The sequence below is a fragment of the Martes martes genome, assembly GCF_963455335.1.
Source record: "Martes martes genome assembly, chromosome: 7".
In the NCBI taxonomy this organism is placed as follows: domain Eukaryota; kingdom Metazoa; phylum Chordata; class Mammalia; order Carnivora; family Mustelidae; genus Martes; species Martes martes.
In genome coordinates, this window is record NC_137894.1 from 75345956 (window position 1) to 75371586 (window position 25631).

The 25631-nt window shown below is 33.4% G+C and overlaps 1 protein-coding gene and 1 pseudogene across 7 annotated transcripts in view; one reads left to right on the plus strand and one right to left on the minus strand.

The window, feature by feature from the left end:
• Positions 1 to 3118: 3118 nt before the first annotated feature.
• Positions 3119 to 25631, minus strand: part of NOVA1 (NOVA alternative splicing regulator 1) — a gene marked incomplete at both ends in the record, with an annotated part of 148066 nt that continues 125553 nt past the window's right edge. For all 6 annotated transcript variants that reach the window (XM_080809156.1, XM_080809154.1, XM_080809157.1 and 3 more), the window contains one exon: positions 3119 to 4123. In XM_080809156.1, the coding sequence (XP_080665282.1) occupies positions 3119 to 4123 (1005 nt within the window). The remainder of the gene's footprint in view (positions 4124 to 25631) is intronic.
• On the plus strand, positions 11128 to 11620 carry LOC308346045 (large ribosomal subunit protein eL21-like; annotated as a pseudogene). Its single transcript has one exon. The product of its transcript is annotated as a large ribosomal subunit protein eL21-like (transcript).

Here is a 25631-nt window from a genome sequence, read left to right on the forward strand (position 1 = left end):
TGAAAGAAAAGCTCCCAGTGATAAAGGAAAAAAAAAAAAAACTGCAATGCAACTTCAAGCAGTAATTTTGTGGTGCTGAAAGGACAGCTCCCAGTGTTGAGGAAAAGATCTTGGATCTAGAATGAGGTGTCCAATCTGTATGATAAACAGCACACTGTGTCTCAGAGCGCCCATTCAATCTCAGTAAGTAAATGAAATATTGATTGAAAGTGACCCTGAAACAGAATGCATTAAAAAGACATAGAAAGCTGCAGAACTGAGGTAATTCGTATTCAGCATGTTCACCAGCCTCCCTATAGCAAAACAAGTCTATAAATAGTTGCATTTCATAAGATGTTTGGCCCTTGTATCATCAGTTTTCTCCATTTTGGATCAGTATAGCTGAACAGCCATTGTTACATGCCTACCTGTGGCAGTTTGAAGCCATACTAATTTTCTTCCAGTAAATTAAAGCATCACATCACAAATCAATTCTACATGGTCTATAAATTTCAGAGAATAAGTTTTTAGACAGCATGAAGCTGATTTACACATAATGCACACAAACCCTTATCTGTTACCATAAATTAAAATGTAAATATCTTCAATTTAGCTTTCAGATTTAACTAACATATAACCATGCCAACTAGCAAAAGTTTAAAATTCCCATTTACAATTAAAATTGAACTGAGTGCATTTTCAGCAATACTAGCTAGTAAAATACACATAATTGTTTAAATGGTTTGGCTTCAAAGTAACATTAAATTCCAGATGAAATGCATGGGCTCCACAGTGGACTACTGGAATTTTGAAATAAAAGGTTGAAGATTTGCTACGACTGAACAAAACATTTTAAAGACCCAACATTTGAAATGCTTCTAATACACATCCTATATCACTTCCTTTCTCTTTTTCAACTAAGTGGGGCCCCAATCTTTGCCTTTGTTCACTGCTGACTCTGAGACAGCACGGTGAAAGAAATTTACATAGATATTATTTACTGTTAATGTATTATAAATGATCTGAGACTTGTGACATGCAAGGAAAAAATGAGACGGGAGACAAGTGATGCTACATGATGAACTAAGCACATTTATAATGATAAAATGAGTAAATATAATAGCGGCAATGCTAACCACTGATTCCACGAGATACACTATTTGTCAAAACTTACACAGCTACAGAGTATCGACGATAAATAGTCATTACCAATTAACACAGTTTACTACAGCTTTTCTCTTTCATTTAAACAAGCATATCATTCCCTTTTAAAATCATTCTCTAAATAAATATTTAGAGATAGAGAACTCTAAATGAAATAACAGTCCAATGTTAAAAACTAAAAAAAAAATGAATCTACTCTTACAGTTTGACAGAAATGAATTATTAATAGTGGAAGGGGAAGGGATCAGGAAATAATTTCAAGTTCTCAATGTCCAAAAGTAAATTGCACAGTAAATCAATATGAAATGAAGAGTCCATATAGTTCAATGAACAAAAGGGAAAGTTCATGAGGACAAAGATCACAGTTCAGAGAGAGGCTGGACGAAATTCAGACATGGAGCATCACACTCATTGTTCTTTAATTGGTTGCACAGAAAGGAGCAGCTGGGATGCCATTTAGCTTGCTAGGATGGACGTAATCAATGGGTTGAAGTTGAGATGGAAGTAATTCTCTTTTGTAATTCAGTTGCTCAGCCAGATGATCCAGAGGTAGCCAGCATTTTATTTTTGTCCATTGAATTTAAGACTGCATGCACAGCATGAGGAGGTGCTTGGGGATGGATGCCCCTATGAGTGGCCTTGAGTGGGCAAACTCAGAGGTTAACAGATGGTGTGTCAAATGGCCTGGACAGTTGGCACTCAGGAGAGGTACAGAAGAGGGTGACAGTTGTTGGGTCTTGGGAACAAAGGCTTACTTTGAAATGACCTGTCAAAAAGCCTGACAAAGGTAGATCACACTACCTCTCAAGATAAACTGCCTCTTCTAAATAAGCATGCAGGAAATACTGTCTGGTTGGTGACATAAAAATGCTCCACAAAACATGCAAATTACCGAGTATTAGAAACTGCATTGGCTGCTAGCGCCATGCTGCAAAGACTCCATCATGGGAGCAAACAGCTAAATCACAGATAGCTTCACAGTAAAATCTACATTCACAATACTAATAGGTTTCTAGTGTTAACAAATTATACACAATTATAAGCTCTTAAAATGCAACATACTTATCAAGCAGTTGCAGATAATGAAACATTATCAGCTATCAATAATTTGTTGGCACTTTCACTTTTGTTTATAAAATTTCCAATACACTGTACCACAGTTATGTGTCTAAACAGTGAGGATGTTAATGGAGTAATGACTGTTCTACTGGCCAGGCGATGGGATCAGTAGTGAATTCAGTGCTTAAAAACAAATGTACAAACCTCTGAAGAGGTGGGACTCCATGTGAGAACTTTTGTTGAACTTACAAATGATGAAGAATGGGCCATGGCCAGCATGCAGCATTATTTCCATTGTCTAGTTCAGATGGAGAACAGGTGCTTTTATTGATCTGTAAACTTACCAATATAATTTTCCACAGTTTTAACCTTTTAAATATTTTACAGTGCTTTTATGCAACTATATTGCTTTTTGATCATTTTAAATTTAAAACTTATTTTCAAAATATTGTTTCCTACTTCACTGTGCCCTAAGCAGGAAGTAAGACTTACATGACAGTGCTTTGGCCTCACTCCATTTTAGGTCACTGACCCCACCATACTCAACCTAACAGTAGTTAATTTAGTGTTATCTAGAACTAATACTGAAAACTATACGCATATCCCTGTCTACATTCAATCATTAAACTACAATAATGCTGGTAAAATGGCAGGCTTAAATCTTACACTAGAAACACCTCTGACAAATATACACAAGCAAAGTATAGAGAACAAAACAGATCAAGAAAAAATTCTTTCTATGAAACATCTGGTAAAACACATATTATTTACATATACACATTGTCAACATAGTCGCATTCATTTGCATAATTATATATTAATAACAGAAAAACTTCACTTCTGCAAAGTACAGTACATCCTTCTTGAAAATGGGGTAAAGGAGGGGTTAAAACAATCTGATGTATAATTGGGGCACTCAACCCACTTTCTGAGGATTGGCAGCCCGCACTCCTTGCTCATATGTGATCCTTTGTGTAATTAAATACTGAGCAGCCTGTGTTGCAGCTGGTGTTCCAGTAATGGTTACCTTCCGATTCCTTGTGCCAGGTACGAATTCTCCTTTTTTGGAGATCTGTATCCTTGCACCAGTCAACTCCTGGTATTCCACTAATGTTTTCCCTCCTTTGCCAAGTATTGCACCAACTAAGTTTTCTGGCACTGCTATTTCAACTACATCCTTTGATCCATCTGTGGATTTTTCTGTTCCTAGAATGGCACTGGCAGCTAGGGGAGAAGCAGCTCCAAAATATCCATTGGTTGCAGCAGTAGCAGCAGCCAGGCTACCTAATGCGAATGTCCCCGCCGTACCACCAGCTGTGCTGCCACTGGCTGAGGCTTCACTGGCATAGGTGGCCAACAAATTGGCTGCTGCTGCTGCTGGGTTGGCACTGGCAGCTGCTGCAGCCAAGGCCCCTGTTGCTGCTGCTTGACTGAGACCTAAACCTAATGTGTTGAGATTATATCCGTAGCTGGCTAAAGTATTAAGTGCAGAGGTGATGGCCACCAGGTCATTGCCTGTGAAGCCAGATAAGACTGCTGGAAAGGCTGCAACGCCAGCAAGGTTAGCATGTCCTAAGAGCCCTGCGGCTGCGGCAGCAGTTGGTAACACTTCAGCAGTGTTTGCATAAGGAGATCCGGTTGGATTGGAATTTGCCACTGGACCTGTAACATTGGCATAACTGATATTGAGACAGCTGCCACTCTGTGGATCCTCTTGTATCTTCTGGATGATAAGTTCAACAGCTTTTCGGTTTTGTTCAGGTTCTCCACTCACAGTGACAACCCTCTCTTGCAAGTTGATCCCATCAGGTTTCTGGGAAAGCTGCACCCAAGCCCCTGACTGCTCCATTATAGCCTTCACAGTAGCACCTCCCTTCCCTATTATCAGACCTGCTGTGCTGTTGGGAACTATAATCTTTACCTGTAATTAAAAAAAATACGTATAAATAATACTTCTGTTTTGTGCATACACATTATATTACTTTGCTATCCTAGAAAAAGTAAAATAACAAATTGAAAATTAGTTTAAACATAAGTTATGAAAGATAGAAATATCACAACTTCTAAAGTGACTTTTATCGCATTTTAATACAATTATCTTGTAAAAGCAGAATATCCAAAAGCAAAAGCAATTTTCAGTTTAAAATTATTAAAAATTTTCCTGGAGTCCTTGTGCATTGCCGTAGAAATTTTAAGAAATTAGTATGTTCTAAAGAAAGGATATCATAACTATACATCAATGGTAACATTTTTATATAGCTCCAAAATAAAAATACTGTTGATATTCTTCACCTAGTGTAGCTTTAAGAATACCTTTGGTCTAAAATGTATAAAAACAAAGAGTACAGGATTATGATGCAAAGTTAGTAAAGATAAAAGTAGTAAAGTTCTAGCTTGAGTCCCTTAAGAAAATTAATTTCATGTTCCTTATCACCTAGCAATTTTTGTGTTATTCAAACTTTACTTGTTTCATGACTAATATTTTCAGAGAGCAAAAAGATTATTACTAGTGGTATTTTGATTTTTGGACTAAACTGACACACAACACATAACTTTATAAAAATAACAGATATTTCTAAATAATTAATATAAAAAATTTCAATCACTTTAGGGAGGTGAATAATGATTTGAGTATGATATTGCTGGGATGGTCTACTTAAATTTGTAAAATGACTATTTTAATTTGATAGATAATTCCCTTTTTTGGCAGCCGTAGCTACATTTTAAAAAAGAGGGCTTATAACCATATTATCAAAGGTTACTGAAAATTTACTGGAGTCACAGGAATAATTACGATACAATGTGACCATATGAATAGAGGCATTTTAACTAATTTGTATTGAAATATCCATTCACAAAACCTAGACTATCTGGATTTATTTAATTACAGCCAAATACTATTATAAAAGGGATAAAATCAGTAAGGTATTTTCCATAACCCCTGAAATTAAAATATAAATATTAAAAATTTTATGTTGGTAGAACAAAGATATGCATGGCACTGTTTTATGACTCAGTAGATAAAAAACTGGGAGGGTTGTGTCACTGACAGGAAGAACTAAAGTAATTGCTTTCCTTGTTCTGGATATTAAAATGGGCAGGCTGAAGTAACTTGTTGAAATTTGAGCAGGAATTTAGATGAGATATTCTATGAAAATTTCATTAGCTAGTTTTTAGCATGTATTGCCATGCTATCTTTAAAACAGAGATTTGGTAAAAATATTTTAAAGAAATTACAGCCATGTATTTCTGGCAATTTTGCTCTTCAAGGTTAGAAACCAGTCAAAGTGTAAATTCGAATTCTAGACTGTGTCACCTCATAAATATATTTTTATGTATTAACACACATGTACACACACACACAACTTTTCTTGCCACACATATAATTTATAGGAACAGGATTTTCTTTCATTCCAATTTGTCTATAAAATAATTTCATTTTATTGAAAACAATTTAAATTTTCTAGAAACATTTTTTAGGAATATCAAATATATCCTTCATATTCTTCCTGATTAAGTGCATTCAGTTTTAAGTAGGGTGAGAAATAATTTTTTAAAACATGTTAATTTGTTAATTTTGTTCACAGACTTTTTTGTAGAAAATTATTTGTCTGAAATGCTGCAGTATGTTAAAGTATTATAATTAGAAAGCTAAACCATGATTATTCCTTACACTAATTATAAAGATGAATTAGAATCATCCTTACATTTTATCCTGTGCACGTGAGTATTGAGAAAATTTACTTTTAAGGATTTAAATATCAGAATGCTAAATATGATTATATTTTATAAATAAGTACTTCTTTCCAAAATCAGAACGTTTTTATATAATTGAAAACATTTATATATTGGCAAGCTGTGGTTTTTAACATAATTTTTATGTTTTAACATAATTTTTATGAAGAAAAATACACTAATTTTTTATGTAGTAATACTAATTTCCCACAAAATATTGGGAAATTCATAACTTTTCTTTTTTTGTTGTTTTTTAAAAAAATTTTATTGTATTTTTTCAGTGTTCCAAGAGTCATTGTTTATGCACCACACCCAGTGCTCCATACAATATGTGTCCTCCTTAATACCCACCACCAGGCCCTCCGATTCCCCCAGCCCCTCCCCTCCCAAACCCTGTTTGTTTCTCAGAGTCCACAGTCTCTCCTGGTTCATTTCCACTTCCGATTTCCCCCAACTCACTTCTCCACTAATTGACCAAAACTTTCTTAAGAGCTGTTCTTAAATTATTTTAAATTCTAATATCGCTATTGTTTTGCCCAATGTAATGATTACCTCATGAGTATAACCCGAGAAGAGCACATGAAAGGTCAACTATGGGAACTGTCCTATAGACTGTCAATAAAAAGCAATGACGTATATAAATTTATAACATCCATTCTAAAATCACCTGAAGCTTCTATGAGATGTGTGAAAATGATATTAATTTATACTACTCTGTACACCAGTCTCATACCATATTTACTGCATACACAGCTTTTTTGTAAAAACCTTAGTACTAGTTCTATTCTTCCAAAAGAAGTTGCTGATGTGTGCACAGCATTGCTATTATTGCACATTAGTTTCTCCTTTCTTTTCTTGTTTTCCCTTTTCCTTTCTTTTCAACATTCAAAAAAATAATTCTGAAACAACATATAGTTCAGAAATGGTGCGTGAACTTCTCATAACTGTAAGCATCTTCCAAAAAATCTGTCACTTTGGAAACTGAAAAACTACACCATGCCATCTATCTTTATATTAAAGATGTCCTTCTAATTCGAATTACCATCAGACTACACACACAAAAGATATCTTCATGTAATAAGTACTATTCCCTGGATTTTATTTTTAACTATTTGAAATAATCTTATATAAATTACTGTCAGCCATAATTGCTATTTTATGAAATACTGATGTGGTTCCCAATTTTTGTTGGTAGAATTTACATTTGTCCACATATAACTACATAAAGGTGGGTTACGATTTAAGAGAAAACATTACTGACTGCATATTAAGATTTATAGTAGTATTTCTTAACTTTAGATAGTAATAATTCTGCATAAGGTTACTGATCTCAGATAGTAAATTGAAAAATTAAAGAAAATACAAATATAACAAGTTATTAAATTAAAAAAATTTTTAAATGTAAAAACTTAATAGCCTAGACAAGGGAACATGTCACCTAACTTTTATTTTTGACCCAAGGAAATGAAAAACCTCTCAGATTTATACTTTTTTCTTTGAAGACTTAAAAAAATATGTATCTATTTTCTCACTTAATCTAATATGGACACAAATCAGGAAACAAACTCTCTGAAAAGAGTAAGTTAGGACAAAAAGAAAAATTGACCCATATGCATAGAATCTTAGAAAAGGTAGTGTTCTATCTTCATCTTATGTATCAGGTCAGAGCCAAGAAGTGAGGCATCAGTGTGGAAGCTTGGAGATAATGGGCTACTGAATACTGGGTGGGGGAGGGGAGGGGATGGGAGGGTGGAAAATTACGTAAGATGGCTACTTGTTTATTCCTTAGACATAGGAATATGGTATTTACCAAAGAAAAAAAAGTCTGTGCACTAATATGTTTGCTTTCCCAATGAGATGATAAATAGTAAATTTTAGTTATATGTATGGCTTCATTTTCATTGAAGTCTGTTCACATACTCAAATAAGTATATGTATACTATTTCTAAGGAATTGAGGGAATTTAAAAAACCTTTATCCTAAACACCATATAAATTATTTGGTTAACACACACCAACTAAATCAGATATGCTGTTGACAGCTACAAATCAGTTTTCAGAACTATGCTCTATAGTTGCTATCATCAATTCAGTCATTTATGGAATGCTTACTGAGTGGTCCAGGCCCTGTGTTGGGAGTTAGGAATAAAGGATATATATGACACTGCTCCTGCCTATAAGAACTTTTAGATTAGTTGTAGAAAAAGATGTGTAAATTCAACAGTGCAGTGAAGTCTTAAAAAAGTGCTGGTATATAAGTAGTTGAAGAGTACAAAGTAGACACAAAGCCTAACTGGAAGAAGAAGGGGTAAGAAAGAAAATATTTGAAAGACAATGATTATTATGTGTCTAAATATCTTTCACATCTTTGTTCTCTAAGTATCCTGTTCTTTATTTATCAGACGTTCCTGTAAGTTTGACCTGTTATCTCTATGTTGGAGAGTTTCCATTCACGCCTAAACCCATTTTAATAGTGATCATGTGCTTAAGTATTGTTTTTAAAGAAAAAAAGTTTACTTAAATTTTCCCTATTCCTAGATTTTTAATTATGAGAGAAGATTAACAATATAATTATGCCAATTTTACTAGTATCAACTGCTTTTCAGAAAAAAAAGTAGTAAAATGACTATTTCTCTATGTGCAGCCAAAGAAGAACCTCTATGGGTATCCTATGAAAAGTATTAAAAATACCAAATAGGTAGGCTTTAATGTTGGTATGTTGAGCAAAACAAATTTACTCCTTTTCCAAATAAGAAGTAAAACTTATTATGATCTTATAAAGCAATGAAAGTGTCTGTAATCATAATTTTTCATCATCATGGCAGGAAAATTAATTATTTCATAAAGCCATACTTTCGTTTAAATTCGAAACAAGTTCCATTATAATTTAAGATATCTCAGTTGACAGTATGGACTATTTAAGGGCTGCTATATCATATACCACATATGCAGGGACTTTTATAAAGCAATGCCTATCAATAGTGGATATCTTTCATTTATTCTGTCATTTATTCAGCTATACTGATCTTCCTTCTTCTGGCAACAGACCCTAATTTCCCTTTGGGAAACACCCTCTCTCACTCTTAGTACATGTGCTTCAGGTAAGGCCGACAACCTTCCAATGCTCTAGGAGTGGAGACCTAACAGAGCCTGACACATCAGAATTTCCACACCTTTGGCAGTTACTGATTTGGGATTGCGGATGTGGCCCAGGATGGTCCAATGAGTTAACCTGAGAATTTGGTAAAACCATTGGGACAGAGATAACTGTGTTTCTAATCTAGTAGAGCACAACCCTGACATTCCTAGTGACTATCTTGCCACCCTATGGAAAGAGGAAGAACCTGCCTGAAAATAAAGTTAACCTAGAAAAAAGGAGTCTACAGAAATGGAAAAAATTCTGACAGCATTTTGGCATCTGAATCTAACCATGTCTAAAGCTAGCACAGATCAATATAGTTCCCTTTTTAAGCCACTTTGCATTGGATTTCTATAATTTATAACCAGGCAAGTAGTATATTAGAAAAAGGTTTTACATTCTTGTTATCATATATTATTTGCTTATCCAAAAGAAATACGGACACTTTGTTGTATCTCTTGATGCTCTAAGTCAAAACATTATAGCTCCAGTAAAGAAACACAAGTGGATTCCTTAATTTACCTTTACCAAGATACACCCAACATGATCTAACAAAATAAATCTCGATCAATTCCCTAATGTATTACAACTTAGGCTACTGAGGCATCATTTTGTAGTGTCCAACGAAGACGCATATGTCATTTTGGGGATCTATATTGAACTGAGGACCAAAGTAAATTGAAAATTTATCTTTTGATTATAGATTTTATATACATAAATATCTTCCTTTCTGAAAAGTACTGATATAACAAAATATGTACAGGACTGCTACATGAATACAAGTATACAAAGAGAACAAAAAAGCAACTCCTCTCTCTACTAGTCTGTTTAATCTACTCACTTTTGATAATCAAATCAAAGGCAACACAGTTTTCATAAGCATGCATAATATTATTGTAAAATACCACGCTGTCTTTTCTTATGTATCTTCACCAGTCCTTCCCTCACCACTGCCAACACCAGGTTTCAAACCTGGGAGCCATCTGTGCCTTTTCTTGCTCCCTAGATCTCTACATCCTGTTATGTACTATTTTATTTTTTTCTCCCTGAAATGCTTCTTGCCCAAACCTACTGCTTTATCCTATCCAAAGAAATGCGTGGTATTATAAAAAGAATCTAGAATAGGCAGTTTGAAGATACAGGCTCTCAACCCAGCTCTGCTGTGTGACCTTTGTCAAAATCACTTCAGTTGCATCATCTACAAAATCAGAACACTTGATAAGATTATGGATGAAGAGTTTTTATTTTAGCATTATAAAAAACCCTGCTCAACAGATGTCAGTGACAACTCCACCATTCAGTAACCCACTGAAGTATCTAGAATCCTTATGTAGACATTCCAAATTCTCTGTATCCCGTGCCTGAATTGTCTTCCCAGCTTCATCTTTTAAGACTGGTATACCATGGTGAATCCAAACTTTACCTTCTAGTTCTTGGATTTACTCTATATTAGTCATTTTTCCATGTCTTTGCTTTGTTATTTATTCATTTGGTCCAAATGACTGAAGTATTATCTACCTATATTCCCACACTGTTCTTTCCCTGAAAATACATGCAGTTTTGCCTTGTGAAATCTTACATGTCCTGCCAGAACAGTTCAAATGCAGGATAGTTTGTAAACTCAATCCTGGTTCCTGAAAACCAAAGTGTCAAAATACTTTCTGCATTTATTATATTACTTATCCAATGCTGCCTTATATTAGCATAGAACAGATATTTACCTCTCTTACAGAATTTTATCTTCCTCATGGGCATTATCTTATTTAATTTTGTATTTATTATTTGCACTTAGTTGATATTATCAATTGGATAACTTTAAAAAATAAATCCAAAAAGGCAGATTAAGAAGAACTAAATAAACTATTTAAAAGATTCCATCATGGCCATACAGTTGTGTGTAGTATATGTGTGCACATGTGTGCTGTGTGTGTAAAATATGACACTGGGTTCTTAAAACAATAGCTCAAAAGAGGAACAATTATTATCATCTCTAAAATCTAAATTCAGACTATCCCTTAGGCTGGAGCCACTGTCTTCCAGTAATGTGCCAAAATGACCAACACAAAGGGAAGGAGGAGAGGTACCCACTGAGAGAAACCATATGTTCTCTAGGTCTTTTGAGAAAACAAGGAGTCGATCCTTTGGCCTCATATATGTAAATGTATAAAAAAGGAGATATTGTAGACATCAAGGGAATGGGCATTGTTCAAAAAGGAATGCCCCACAAATGTTACCATGGCAAAACTGGAAGAAGATACAGTGTTACCCAGCATGCTATTGGCATTGCTGTAAACAAACAAGGACAAGACTCTTGCCAAGAGAATTAATTCACATATTGAGCAGAGTAAACACTCAAAGAGTCAAGATAGCTTCCTCAAGCCTGTAAAGGAAAATGATCAGAAAAAGAGGGAAGCCAAAGAGAAAGGTACTTGGGTTCACTGGAAGTGCCAGCCTGCCCCACCCAGAGAAGCACATTTTGTGAGAACCAGGTCAAAAGGACCATGAGCTGCTGGATCCCATTCCCTGTGAATTTATGGCAGGGTAAGCATAAAAAAACAAAAACAAATCAAAACAAAAAACAAAAACCCCCCAAAACTCAAGACTGTAAAAAATAACTCAAAGATTATATTGCAACCATACTGAAATACAAAAGATAAATGTATGGATATTTTAATCTTATAAAATTACTGAAACCAGTAACTCAGATTTATGGTCATTTTAAAAACCACTAACATTATGAATGGGTGTTGTACTTTGTCAAGTGCTTTTTCTGCATCTATTGAAAATGATATGGTTCTTATCCTTTCTTTTATTAATGTGGTTTATCATGTTGATTTATTTGTGAATATTGAACCACCCTCGCAACCCAGGAATAAATCCCATTTGATCATGGTGAATTTTTTTAATGTATTGTTGGATTTGGTTTCTAGTATTTTGTTGAGGATTTCTGCATCCATGTTCATCAGGGATATTGACCTGTTCTTTTAGTGGAGTCTTTATCTGGTTTTGGTATAGGGGTGATATTGCCTCATAGAATGAATCTGGAAGTTTTCCTTCCTTTTCTATTTTTTTGAATAGTTTGAGAAGAACAGGAACTAACTCTTCTTCAAATACTTGGTAGAATTCACCTGTGAAGTCATCTGGCCCTTGACTTTTATTTGTTCGGGAGTTTTTTGACTATTGATTAAATTTCTTTGTTGGTTATTGGTCTGTCCAAGTTTTCTATTTCTTCTTGTTCTGGTAGTTTATAAATATGGTTTTGGAAAACTGGACAGCAACATGAAAAGAAAGAAATTATTCCACTTTCTCATAACATACACAAAAATAAATTGAAAATGGATTAAAGACCTAAATGTGAGACAAGAAACCATAAAATTCCTAAAGGAGAACACAGGCAGTAACCTCTTTGACATTGGCCACAGCAATTTCTTTCTAGATACATCTCTCCAGGCAAGGGGAACAAAGGCAAAAATAAACTACTGGGGCCTCATCAAAATAAAAAGCTTCTGTATAGCAAAGGAAACAACAAAACTAAAAGACAACCTAAGGGAGAAGATATTTGCAAATGAAATATCCAAGGGTTAGTATCCAAAAATCTATAAAGAACTTATCAAACTCAAAACTTTAAAAGCAAATAATCAAATTATAAAATGGGCAGAAGACATGAACAGACAAGTTTCCAAAGAAGACACACAGATGAACAGACACATGAAAAGATGGTCAACATCACATGAGGAAATTACAAATCAAAACTACAAAAAGATATCACCTCACACCTGTCAGGAATGGCTAAAATCAACAACACAAGAAAAAAACAGGTGTTGGCAAGAATGCAAAGAAAGGGGAACCCTCCTACTCTGTTGGTGGGAAGGCAAGCTAAGCTGGAGCAGCCACTGTGGAAAGTAGTACGGAGGTTCCTCAAAGGGTTAAAAATAGAATTACCCTACAATTCAGCAATTGCACTACTAGGTATTTATGCAAAGAATACAAAAATACTAATTCAAAGGACTCATGCACCCTGATGTTTATAACAGCATTATCTACACTTGATCTTAGCCAAAAGGCCGTATAACAGCATTATCTACAATGGCTAAATTATGGAACCAGCCCATGGGTCCATCAACTGATGAAAAATAAAGAAGATGTGGCATAGATATACAATGGAATACTACTCAGCCATAAAAAAGAATGAAATTTTGCCACTTGCAATGACATGGATGGAGCTAGAGTGAAGTGAAGTAAAATCAGAGAAAAACAAATCTGATCTCACTCGTGTGTGGAATTTAAGAAACAAAACAAACAAGCAAAGGGGGGAAAAAAAAGAGAGAGAGGCAGCAAACCAATTAACAGACTCTTAACTAGAGAGAATAAACTGATGGTTACCAGAGGGCAAGTGGCTAGGTGCAGGGGGGATGAGTAAAATAGGAGATGGAGATTAAGGAGTGCTCTTGTGATAAGCAAGTTGTATGGGAATCACTATAGTGATGTTTAATCACTATAATGTACACCTGAAACTGATATTATACCAAATGTTAACTAACTAGAATTTAAATAAACCTTGAAACATTAAAAAAAAATAAGAAAAAAGACATACCTTGAAAATAGTAAAAAAAAATGAGAAAAAATCGCTAACATTATAAGTTAAATATTAAACATGCACTATACGCCTTTTTCTTAAATTTTCACCGATGTACTATGTTTTCCCTATGATATTTTGTAGTTTCTTACTCACTAAGGTTTTGTGGCTTTTTAGCCATAAAAAAGTGTAGCCAAACTGGTTGTAAAAGTCCAGAATACAAATATATCTGTGTTTACTTGATTAAGTTATGAACTGGATCAATATTATGACTCAAATGACAGTTTCTACTGAGTCATAATCACAATTTATAATTGATGCAATTACCTCCTATCCTTTGCCTTGCTTCAAGCAATTACATTTTTACCTCAGAATAATTAACTCTAAAAGTTTTGTAAAGATTGTACTTCATTTTGTATCTTTTTTCAAAGGGCCTTATTTTACTTGCCCCTTTGGCTGCTAGATATGAGAGAGAATGACAGACAGTACACCTCTTTTTTTGTGTCTCTTTGGAAAAAGACAGAAAATGAATGATTATGCCCATGAAATTTCTAAAGACAAATAAAGTTTAACTTAACTTTTCTACTTAATACATTGTTTCATGTTGCCCCTTGAAGGATTATTAAAAGTTTTTTTTTTCTTTTGATGACTGCTGCATATTTTATTTTATTTTATTTTTTTTTAAAGATTTTATTTATTTGACAGACAGAGACCACAAGTAGGCAGAGAGGCAGGCAGAGAGAGAGAGGGGGAAGCAGGCTCCCCACTGAGCAGAGAGACCAATGCGGGGCTCGATCCCAGGACTCTGGGATCATGACCTGAACCGAAGGCAGAGGCGTTAGCCCACTGAGCCACACAGGTGTCCCAGACTGCTGCATATTTTAAGGATACATCACATCACATTCCAGAGAGGGATAACTTAAGTATAAGAAAAATAGGAAAAACCAATATTTTATTGGTAAGAACAAGGAAAAGAAAAGCACTGTAAACTATTTCTGTTATGTCAAGATGCTAAGTACTCTAGACATAATTATGTCAAAAGAGAAAAAAATACTAGAAATCAAATAACTATAAAGAAAACACAAGGGTTGTAAATGATAAACATTTTAGGGCAGCCTGTTATTTACAAATGAAAATAATTTGGAGCACTGTCATCTTAATGCTTACTAAACTATATTTTACTAAAACGAGGTTAAATTTCTGGAAGCCCATTTGTCATCATTGTCCATGTGTGAAATTATCAAGTCTCTTAGAAATTGTTATTATTATTATTACTGTTATTATTTTAAACCATCTCATCTTAGACAAGCTCTTTCAGATTATATGTAATAAGATAAATGTTTAGTGTTCTTAATTCTGATTAGTGAAAAAATGTATTTGAAATATTTGGGGTTTTAATATGAAAACTAATGTTTTTAATTTAATATTTTAAAGGTTTTAATGTCAATTTAAAAAGTGAAAAATAGCTATGAACATTAAAGTAGGGGCTGCGTTCATGGAAGTGGATGATGAAAAGGGATGAGAAATAAGGGTAGAAGGAATCAAGAATTCTATTTTGGATATTTTAAGTTTGAAATCCCCATCAGACATTTAAGTGTTGATATTGAGTAGGTAATTGGCTATGGGTCTGGAGATCAGAGGAAATTTGAGAGTTAACATAGAGATAGTTATTTAAAGCATCAGGAATGGATAAAGTAGCCTGGGGACCATAAAAGTAAGTAACAATTCATTAAATAGTGAACAGTAAAGAACTGTGTTTGACAAGAAAATATTAAACTGCTAAAATCAATCAAAGATATTCAAGGTAGATCAGCAAAATTAATCACTAAAAAAAAGTGAACCATGAATGGTCTACTAATCTTTTTCTTTTAAAAAATGTGTGACAGTATGTATTGCCTTTAGAAATCACATTGTAGTACACATTAAGTTGTAAAATGAACATAATCTTTAGTTTCTCTCCTTTTGGGATCCTTCTGGGAAATAACCCAGAACACAGAAAATTTACACACAGAGCAGTGCACAGGTACTACATGCAATTATAAAATATTGTGGAAAATGACACAAAATTCTAAAATATATATAAATATGTTACATAGACTTTGGATTAAACAGTGTAAAATTATATGCAGGTAAAACTGAAATGAAGGTAATAATAGAAATCGAATTTCAGGTGAGCTTTTTTTCACCTTAGCATATAAACTTTGTCTTCTTTTAATATTTTAAAAGCAGTGTAACAAAAGGAAATAAAAAAATTACTCCCAAACTAGGCTGCTGAATAAATAAATCTTGCAAGAGCAGAATATATAATTTGTTTAAAATAGTTTTAGTAGATTTCCAGTATTCACTACATAATTTTTTTTTAGTGTTTATTGTATGCCAAGTACTGTTCCAGATGTTGGTGATTTTATAGAAGTAAATAAAAAAGACAAGGCCTCTCTTTATGAAACTTACAGTCAGGTGGTATCATAAATACTACCAAATATTTAAATTTATATTATAATATTAGTTGAGAGATGACAGGGGATTTAGAATATACTTTTAAATTTTAATAAGGAAGCTTAAAATCATAGTTTTAAATAAGATTCATGTAATTAAAATAAATGTTTGTTTAAGAAGACCACAAAGGTAATTTTGGAATTTAAAGGTTTTTAAAATTCTGAGTTTATTCATGGATTGATTTGACACTCTATGATGTAACCAAACGAATTAGATATTTTTAGAAGTAAATGTCTCAACTATGTTTGAAAATCAATCTCCATTTAAACTTATGTAACTAGATAATTAATTAAAAAGGAACCTTTTATAATTTGGGTTTTAAATTTCGTTTTTACAAATTTTTGATTAAGCCATTTTTACCATTAAAATTATTACTTAGGTGAAAAGATTGATGTGCCATATTTTTACAAGACTTAAGATATTTTGAAAGATATCTTTGAAGTTAAATATAGGTGCTTGTAGGTATTTTAGATTTTCTAATCTTGCTAATACATTTCTTATATTTAATTTTACCAATAATTTTTCTGAAGACAATACCTATTTTTTAAAAACAAATACATTCGCATTTCAGTATCTTACTAGTAAAATTTGATAATTTATTATCACAAATGACTATTGTTAAGAAAATGAAAATCTCATAAATTATTCTTATTTAATTAACACTTGGGATAAACAAATATTAACTAGATAAAAGGTTAAAGAAGAATGTCTGTAATTTAACAAACTGTATTATTAGTCACAAAGCTAAGCTTTCTCCCTATATATGGACTGAAGTAGTTTACTTCTACTATTTAATGAATCATAAATAAAAATACCTTAATTTTATAACTTCTATTATATGACTAGAAACAATTCACAGTTAGTTAATGAAACAGAAGACTTCCTTTTCCAGAAATATTTTTAAAGAGTTAACTTAAAAACTGTATCATCTAACTGAAGGAAAAAATCAATAGGTAAATAAACAATAAAATGAATTATAAAGGTATTAAGTTCAGAAGAAAAGATGTTTTTAATAAGATCAACTTATTATTTCCTAGAATGTTCCCTAATCAAAGACAAAAAAAAATAGAAAAGTCAACAATGAGAAACAATTTTTTATTCTATAGTGAGCAGGAGTCAAGTTCTCTCATCTGACAAAACTATTCTTTAAAAGAAAATGCAAAGACATTGATTCCTATTTCTAAGCATTTTAAAAAGAAAATTAAAATGTTGAAAATAAACGATAACTACCCCTTTTATATGGCTTATATGGCTTTATTTGAAAGATTAGGAAAAAATCTATTTAACTGTACACACACACAAACACACACACACAGCAAAAGGACTAATACACATCTGGAGCAAAGAGCAATCAGGGTTTTGGTTATATAAACACATTTATAATGTTCTGTCTTAAGAACATAGTGTGGTATAAGAACTACTAAAACCAAGACTGCAAGGAAAATGTTGATGAAATACACAAATCACCTTTACCTAGTAGGCAGTCCAGAAAGACAGAGAATTGCAAGCCTGCCTACTTAGGAGCCAATGCCTGATTTATCTACAGTATGTAAAATAAGCAACGTTACAGAGTGACTATCCATTCTTTTCCCCTGAAGAGTACCACTGTCTTCAATCAAAATAGCTGAAAAGCCCTAGATTTCCCATAAACATGAATATATCTTCATATGAAATCATACCTTCAAAAGTGACTTTGGAAGGTCATATAATCTGGTATTTACCATATGACGTGTTATAAAAATCTAAATTATGTGCTTTCAGCAGCCATCCTTGTCCTCAGGCAGATCCTCTGATTCTCATCACTGGGTGTGAAGAACACACTATCTATAGCATAACAAATTAGCAAACTTAGAAGTTTGCAATGGAACAAATATGGTCAGGAAGCACGGATTTAACCCTTTTCCATAATTTTGGGCAAGAATATTGTTAAACAACCTTAAAAGAATACCACTTAATCTGTATATAAAGATCTCCAAAGTAAGAGAACTCCTGACCAAACCTGGGAATCATCAAAGGCTACTAATGCTATCTGAAAAGATAATTATCCTTTGTATAATAACCTTTCATAGATTTAAATTGTACTAGTTAGTAAACTCTACTGTTCTCAAAGCTAAATCTAACACCTATCCTTCAGCTTCTGCACAAATCAAATACTTTTCTTTAATATTTTTCAAATAAAGTGTGTTATTTCATGAAAAAAGTTTTCATAATTAAAGTTTGAGAGATGAAACAGTGTTAATATTATACACAATCATAATCATTTTAGTCAACTAATATGCAGTTTTCATATGGTAAACAACTTCAGAAAACATTTCTCTAATTTTTTGAACACACATGCCCGATCTTGTGCTAGACCTATTAAATAAATACCTCCATTGGTAGTTTTGATGTGAAGCTAGGAATGAGAACCTTTGACAGATTAATTAAGAAAGAATGAAAAATATTGTAAATATTACACAATTTAATTTGATATAACTTTAAAATATGAAATAATTGTCATTTCATTTGCTAGTTAATAAGTGCCTTCTCCAGGCCTGAACCCTCTCTTGTGATCCTTCTTGAAACTCCTCAATAAAGCATTCCACGACTATTAAAAGAAGGAGCCAAGTAGTTCAAAGAAATATATAATGTCAAAGATGGTCCAATCTTCCTCTTGGGAAATTCCCACTTTCTATTCTTTAAAACACAGTATAAATCACAACTGAAGGTATTATTTTCTCCATCTTGTTTTACATTCTCCTAGTTAACATTTTAAAAACAAAGTAGAGAGAAAACAAAAAGTTAATAATGTTCATAATCCTTATCACCCTGATGATACACGCACACAAGATGTTTTTTGACAATTAAACATAGGGCCATATGTTTCTTAGCATCTTAATATTCTTTAGATAATATATTATGAACACTATTCTAGGCCAAAGTATGAGGTTTAACACATTATTTTTAATAGCTTCACCACATAATATTCTTCAATACTGTAATTTATTCAGTCACTCTCCTGTTAAAGAGGTCAGGCTTTTTCCCAAGTTTTGCCACTGCAAATAATATTGTAATATACATCCTTTGTCTCTATATTCCTGTATATTGGTGCATTAAGTTTTACTGGATGAATTCTCAAACACTGCAATTTTGTTGCATTTCTTATTTATATCAACATTGTAGAAGAATGATTATTTCCCATATCTGTGTCAGCACTTTTAATTTATAAATACACATGCACACACACACATGTTGTGTTCCCAAAATATGTGTATTACTAACACACATAGAATTTTATCTATTTGTTAAAAAAAGTAGAATGTTGTGATATTGATTCATATTTCCCTGATGCCTAGTGAGGTTAAATATGTTTTCATATGTTCATTGGATATTTCTATTTCTTTTTCCATAAAGTGCCTTTTCATAATTGGCCTATTTTTCTCCCTTTTCCCCCCCTATATAGGAGTTCCCTGTAGAGTTATTAATTCATTGTTGTATGTGTGCAATGTATATTTTTCCAAAGATACTGCCATTTTTGCTTACTAACAGTGTATTCTGCTATACGAAAAATATAAAGTATTTATATCCCAAATCTTAACCTATTCCTTTGTTTTGGGTTTTCTTGCTTAAGAAAGCTATCCTCAACTTTATTTCAAACACTATAATTTACAGTTTCAATCTTGAATTCATTGAAATTTACTTTTGCATATTGTACAGGGTAGAGGTCTAAATTTATTTTCTTTCAGGTGAGTAGTCAAGTATACCAGCACCATTTATTAAATAAAACATCCTTTTCTAAAATGAATGAAAATGACACTTAAATATTACCCAGGACCAGACAGCGTTCTAAACACTTTTCATGTATTCATTCAGTTTAGGGATCATGACAACTCTACGAGCTAGGCACTGTTGTTACCCACATTTTACAATGAGAAACACACATGGCAAAGTTAAGAATGTTTCCTCAAATCAGAAAATTAGGAAGTGGCAAAGATTTGATTTGAAGCCATGAATTATGACTCCAGATCACCGTTCTCTTACTACCTAAATGATACTACCTTTCTTAATGTATAATAAAATACAGTAAATTTCTGTATGTGCTTAGATTCCCGAAATCTCTATTATGTTTCACTAACTATATCTGTTTGTGTTAATACCATTCCTTTTATTATGATAGCTTTATAGTAAATTATAATAGAGTGAAGTATGTCATCCCACAAAATATTTTTCTTGATAATTCTTTTATTAATAATAGCCTTATGGTAATTCTTAGGCACTTGTTTTTCATATGGATATTAAAATCACTTGCCTTTGTTTCTCTCTCCTACAAAACTAAAAGAACTTGGAAGAAAATGAAAATTACAACACATTTGCATTTTAAAGTGTTGATATTTTTAATCATCTCTTCCAAAATTTTTTTAAGTCTATTCATTCAGGAAGTGTTTTATGTACTTATCTGAAAATTGTACATTCTCTTAATAGGGATTCTTTTATGCCTTTTTGGTTCAGTTTACTCTTGGGAAATTTTGAAGATTTAGATATGTATATGATATACACCAAGAGATTGCCCTCAAATATTAGCAATTATTTTAAATACTAGCATTTCATAAAGCTCTTCCTAGTAGTAAAGTACTTAAAACTCTTAATGTATATAATAAAATTAGTAAGTTCACTTAAAAAGAACATTTGGATTTCACTATTTTTCTAGAACTTTCTCAAACACACTTCTAAAGAACACTACCTTGACATCTCAGAGACACACACATGCTGAAGGAAATGAAAATTAATTTTGATATTTTGATAGAGAATTATGACAATTCTTGAGACAAGAGATAAGAGCTTGACTGGCTTTCAAACTGTGTTCTGAGTAAAACAGAAGTCTAATGAAGAAGGCTTTGTCTCTAACTTAACCTCTTTATTCAATACAGAAACACATAAACACAGAGAACTAACTGGTGTTGCCAGAAAGGAGGGGAGGAAGGATAGGTGAAATAAATGAAGAGGATTAAGTTACAGACCTCCAGTTATAAAATAAAGAAGTCACAGAGATGAAAAGCGCATCATAGGGAATAGGGTCAATCATATTGTAATAACATGGACAGACACTAACCACACTTTTCATAGAATTGTTGAATTCACCATGTTGCACACCTAAAACTAATTTAACATTGTATGTCAACCAAACTTAAGTAATAAAAATTTTAAAAACACCCTTTATCCAGTTGGTTTATATTTTTGGAGAACTTATATTCAAAATTTCATTTGAAGAGATTTTCAAAAATTAAGTTTTAAACATACAGGCTGTAAGCCTGCTCTCCTCCTAATTCTAGTCATTCAACAAATATTTATTGAGAACCCATTAAATTCCAGATTACTGCTTCTGATACATGAGAGAATAAAACAAAGATCCCTGTTCTCATGCAACTTACTTTCTAGGAAAGTGAGAGAGACGATACACAGCAAATATGACAATACACAAAGTATATGGTATTCTATGAGGTGATGGGAAAAAACCACAGGAGTACTGGGAGAAGAGGGAGGCCAGTTTGCAGTATTATATATGGTGGTCAGATAGGCCTTATTAAGTAGGTTTATTTTGAACTAAGACTGGATGGCAATTAAGGTGTTAGTCAAGTAGATCTCTAAGATAAAAGAACTTCATGCAGAGAGAAAAGCAAGAGCTAACTGCTGAGGGGAGAGCATGCCTAATACCTGCAAAGAAAAGCAAACAGGTCAATTTGGCCTGGGGCAGAGTGAGTGGGGAGGTGAGGGAGGAAATGAAGTGAAAGAGGTATTGTGGTGAGGGCCAGATCTTGCAAGTTAATGGGTGTCATTAGGGATTTTGGGTTTTACCGAGTGAAATGGAAAACTATTACAGGTATAGACAAAGGAAAAAAAAACAAAACCTGACACATTTTAGAAGGAATACAGGCTTTATGGAGAGCAAAGGTAGAAAGGCAGGAAACCATATATGGAAGCTGTTGCAATAACTGAGGCTTGATTTAGGGTAACAGCAGATGTAATGAGAAGTGATTAAGATTCTACACCCTTTTTTTAAAGGTAGAGTCACTATTATTTTTTATAGGAACTGGGCTTGGGGGTACAAAAGAAAAAAGATGAGGGTGAATCCAAGATTTCTGTTCTGAGCAAGTGGATGTATGGCACTGTCTTCCACTAAGATGGTAAATGCTGATATAGACGGAACAGGTTTGGGGTAGTTTTTGGATTGTTGAATTTTAGAAGTCTATTAGATATGCAAGTGAAAACTGCTGCACAGGAAACTGAATACAGTCTATAGTTTCACTGTGAGATCTGGATTAGAGATAAGTATGAACCTAAGTTATGTGAAACCTGAATCATACAATTTTAAGAGACATCTTTGGGAAATGCATTCAAAATTATGAACACAAAACTAGGTACAGTGTCTTGTCATAAGCTTGAGCAGGTGAGAAAACTTAAGGGTTAAGCTTCATTCGTTCATAATAAACCCATCTCACACTAAAGACATAAATTTTACAGATTGTCAGCATATGAAAGCAATGGTATTAGACAAGGAGAAAGAAAAGTATAAATCCAGATGTCATTTCAAATATTAAGATGTGGAGCACTCCCAACAGTAAGTTGGATGAGGGGAGGAACTAGCAAAGGATGCTGAGACAAAGCACATGATATAATGCAGGAGACAAATCATGAGTGTGCAGTATCCTGGAAGCCAAGTAAAGAAGGCACACCAAGGAAATGGAAGTGATAAATTATGACAAATATTGTTGATAGGCCAAGTAACATGTGGACTGAGAACAGACAACTGGAATTAGCAGTGTGGTCGTCATTGATGTCGTTGGCAAACACAGTGTTGGTGGAATGGTGGAGGAAAAAAATCTTGCTGGAGCAGATTTAAGAAAGAATGGGAAGAGAGATATTGGAAAAAAGTAGAGAAAATAATTTGTGAATTTTGCTACAAAGGAGTATAAGGATGGGGCATTAGTTGGTGGGGGAAGTGGGACTGAAAGAAGTTTTGTCTTTTAAGATGGGAGAAAAAAACATCTATGTACGCCGATGGGAATGATTCCACAGAGACAAAAAACTTGAAAGATAAAGGAGAAAGAAGGAATAACTGCTGAAGGGATGTCCTTGAGTAAAGGAAGAAAGATGAGATTTAATGTGCAACTGAAATTACTGGCTTTTGGTAGGAGACGGTAAGATAATAGTGGAGAATGTAGAATATGTGGGTATAAATACTGGCTCAGTGAAGTAGGAAGTAAGGTCATCAGTTGGGAATGGGGATGGAGTAAGAGATATTGTAGGGTTTGTTATGGGAATTCTTAGATAGCCCCATGATCTCTGCCTCCTTGGTGCTACTTTTTGTGCAAGTCTCTCCATTTGAACGTGGGTGAAAACTGTGACTTGGTTCTAATCAACAGAATGTGTCAGAAAGATGGAAGGTCAGTACTGTGATTAAGTTATGTTGTATGGCAAAGGAGGTGAGAAGTCACTCCTGTAATTAGGTTCAATATATAAGACTCCATCTTGAGGCACACACTGAAGAAAGATTCTCCTGCTGGCTTTGCAAGATGCAACCAGCCATGGTCAAAGTGCCTACTGGAGAGAGTGTCATACTGCAGGGAACTTGGGCAGCCTCTAGAATCTGAGGTTGCCTCTTGCCAATAGACAGTAAGAAGTCAGCACCCTCAGCCATACAACTGCAGGGAACTGAATGCTACCATCAACCTGGATCCACTTAAAAGGGGATTAGGTTAGGCTCCAGTCAAGCTTCTAGATGAGAATGCACTCCCCAGTACTTTTTGCAGTTTTGTGAGACCACGAACAGAGAACTCGGTGAAGAAGTGCCTGCATTCTTGACCTTATAGAAACTATAAGATAATAAATGGGTGCTGTTTGAATCACTGCATAATTTGTTACACAGCAAAAGAAAACTAACACAGGGGTTAAAAGAAGAGAACTTATGAAATAGCCATCTAGAAAGTAAAAAAGTGAATGGGCTTATGACTGAAAGAATTAAAGGTCTATTTGAGATCTACAGTCATGAATTTAAAGAAAGACCAGCTGAGTTTTACCTGTGTTTTTCTGTAACCACATCAAGGGTGCTAAATACAAGTCACCTACTTTCATATTTTATTATATCTTAGCAAATAATTTCAAATCCATCAGTAAATAAGCAAATGTCTATAAATTACATATTTTTGCAATCATTATTTTTGCTTTTTCTCTTCATGAAATTTGAGAAGACTTCCAGGAGAGTTAACAACCAGGAACCTAAAATTAAAGCTGGAATTTAATTTTTAGCACCACTGACTGATTAGCAAAACCATTTTGTTAATTTGGAAGTGACTGAAATTTAGTGTCAATAACTTAGAACTGATGATCAAACCCAACTCAATGTTTTTTATTTTGTTTTTAAGGTTTCTGAAAACACATTGCTTAAAGAATCTAATTATATTTATTATATCTTTATATTCACTTCATACTTAAAATTCCATATGTAAGAAATTTCAAAGTTGTACCTTGCAATATGTGACACATGCAAAAAAAAAAAAATCCAAGTTGTAAAACTATTAGCCTTATTAACGTTTCCTTCTTATTAGGGAAGTAATAGCAGTTTGCTTTATCATTAGAAAACATACAACTTAGTACTCTCACTAGTGAAGAAAATAACTGTAGAGCAGTTTAAACCACCTAGAAAAAGAATACAGAGACTCTGCTTACAGAAATATTTTGGAGCTAAAAAAGCAGCAACACTAGTACCTTAGAATTCTTCTTTAGAGGGAAAACTCAGTTTTCAAAAGCTCTATGCTATACCATTTACCGTCTTAAAGAATACTCTTTCTTTCTCATATCACTTGAAAGATACTTCAGAAAAAAATAAAAAAAACATAACAACATTTATGGTTAACATTACATTCTAGATGCTGTACTGTTCAAGAACAATAAATTTATTTCCTTCTTCAACCCTATGAGACGTTACTATTATTTGAATTTCACAAAAGGAGACACTGAAACCCAATTTACTCAGCAAGTAAGTGCCAGAACAAGAGTTTGATCATAGGCAATTTGGCACCAGTCTTGACTTATAACCACCATTCTGGAGGACTTCTCTTTACGATAGTCCTTCAATTTTCAGGGGGAAATTATTACAGACCCACACCACTGTAGTTACAGTCTGCCACTCTGACCTGTGGAAATAGTCTAACCTGTAGAAACATGAGGGTAGAAAAAGTAAAATTTAGTATGTACTGAAACATGTAATCATTTTTAAAAGAATAGAAAAGGTTTTTAATGTTGAAACTGCAATAAAACTTACTCTTTGGTATATCTTCTGTGCTTTTTACTTTTGGGTTTTCTGAATATTAATAGTCCCTTAGACCTTTTTATCACACTACTGCGATAATGTGACATCACTATAATATAGACAAACTATTTATTCTGGAAATACAACTCAATCATATCTCATTTAGCTGTTATTGATGAAAATAACACAAACAATTGT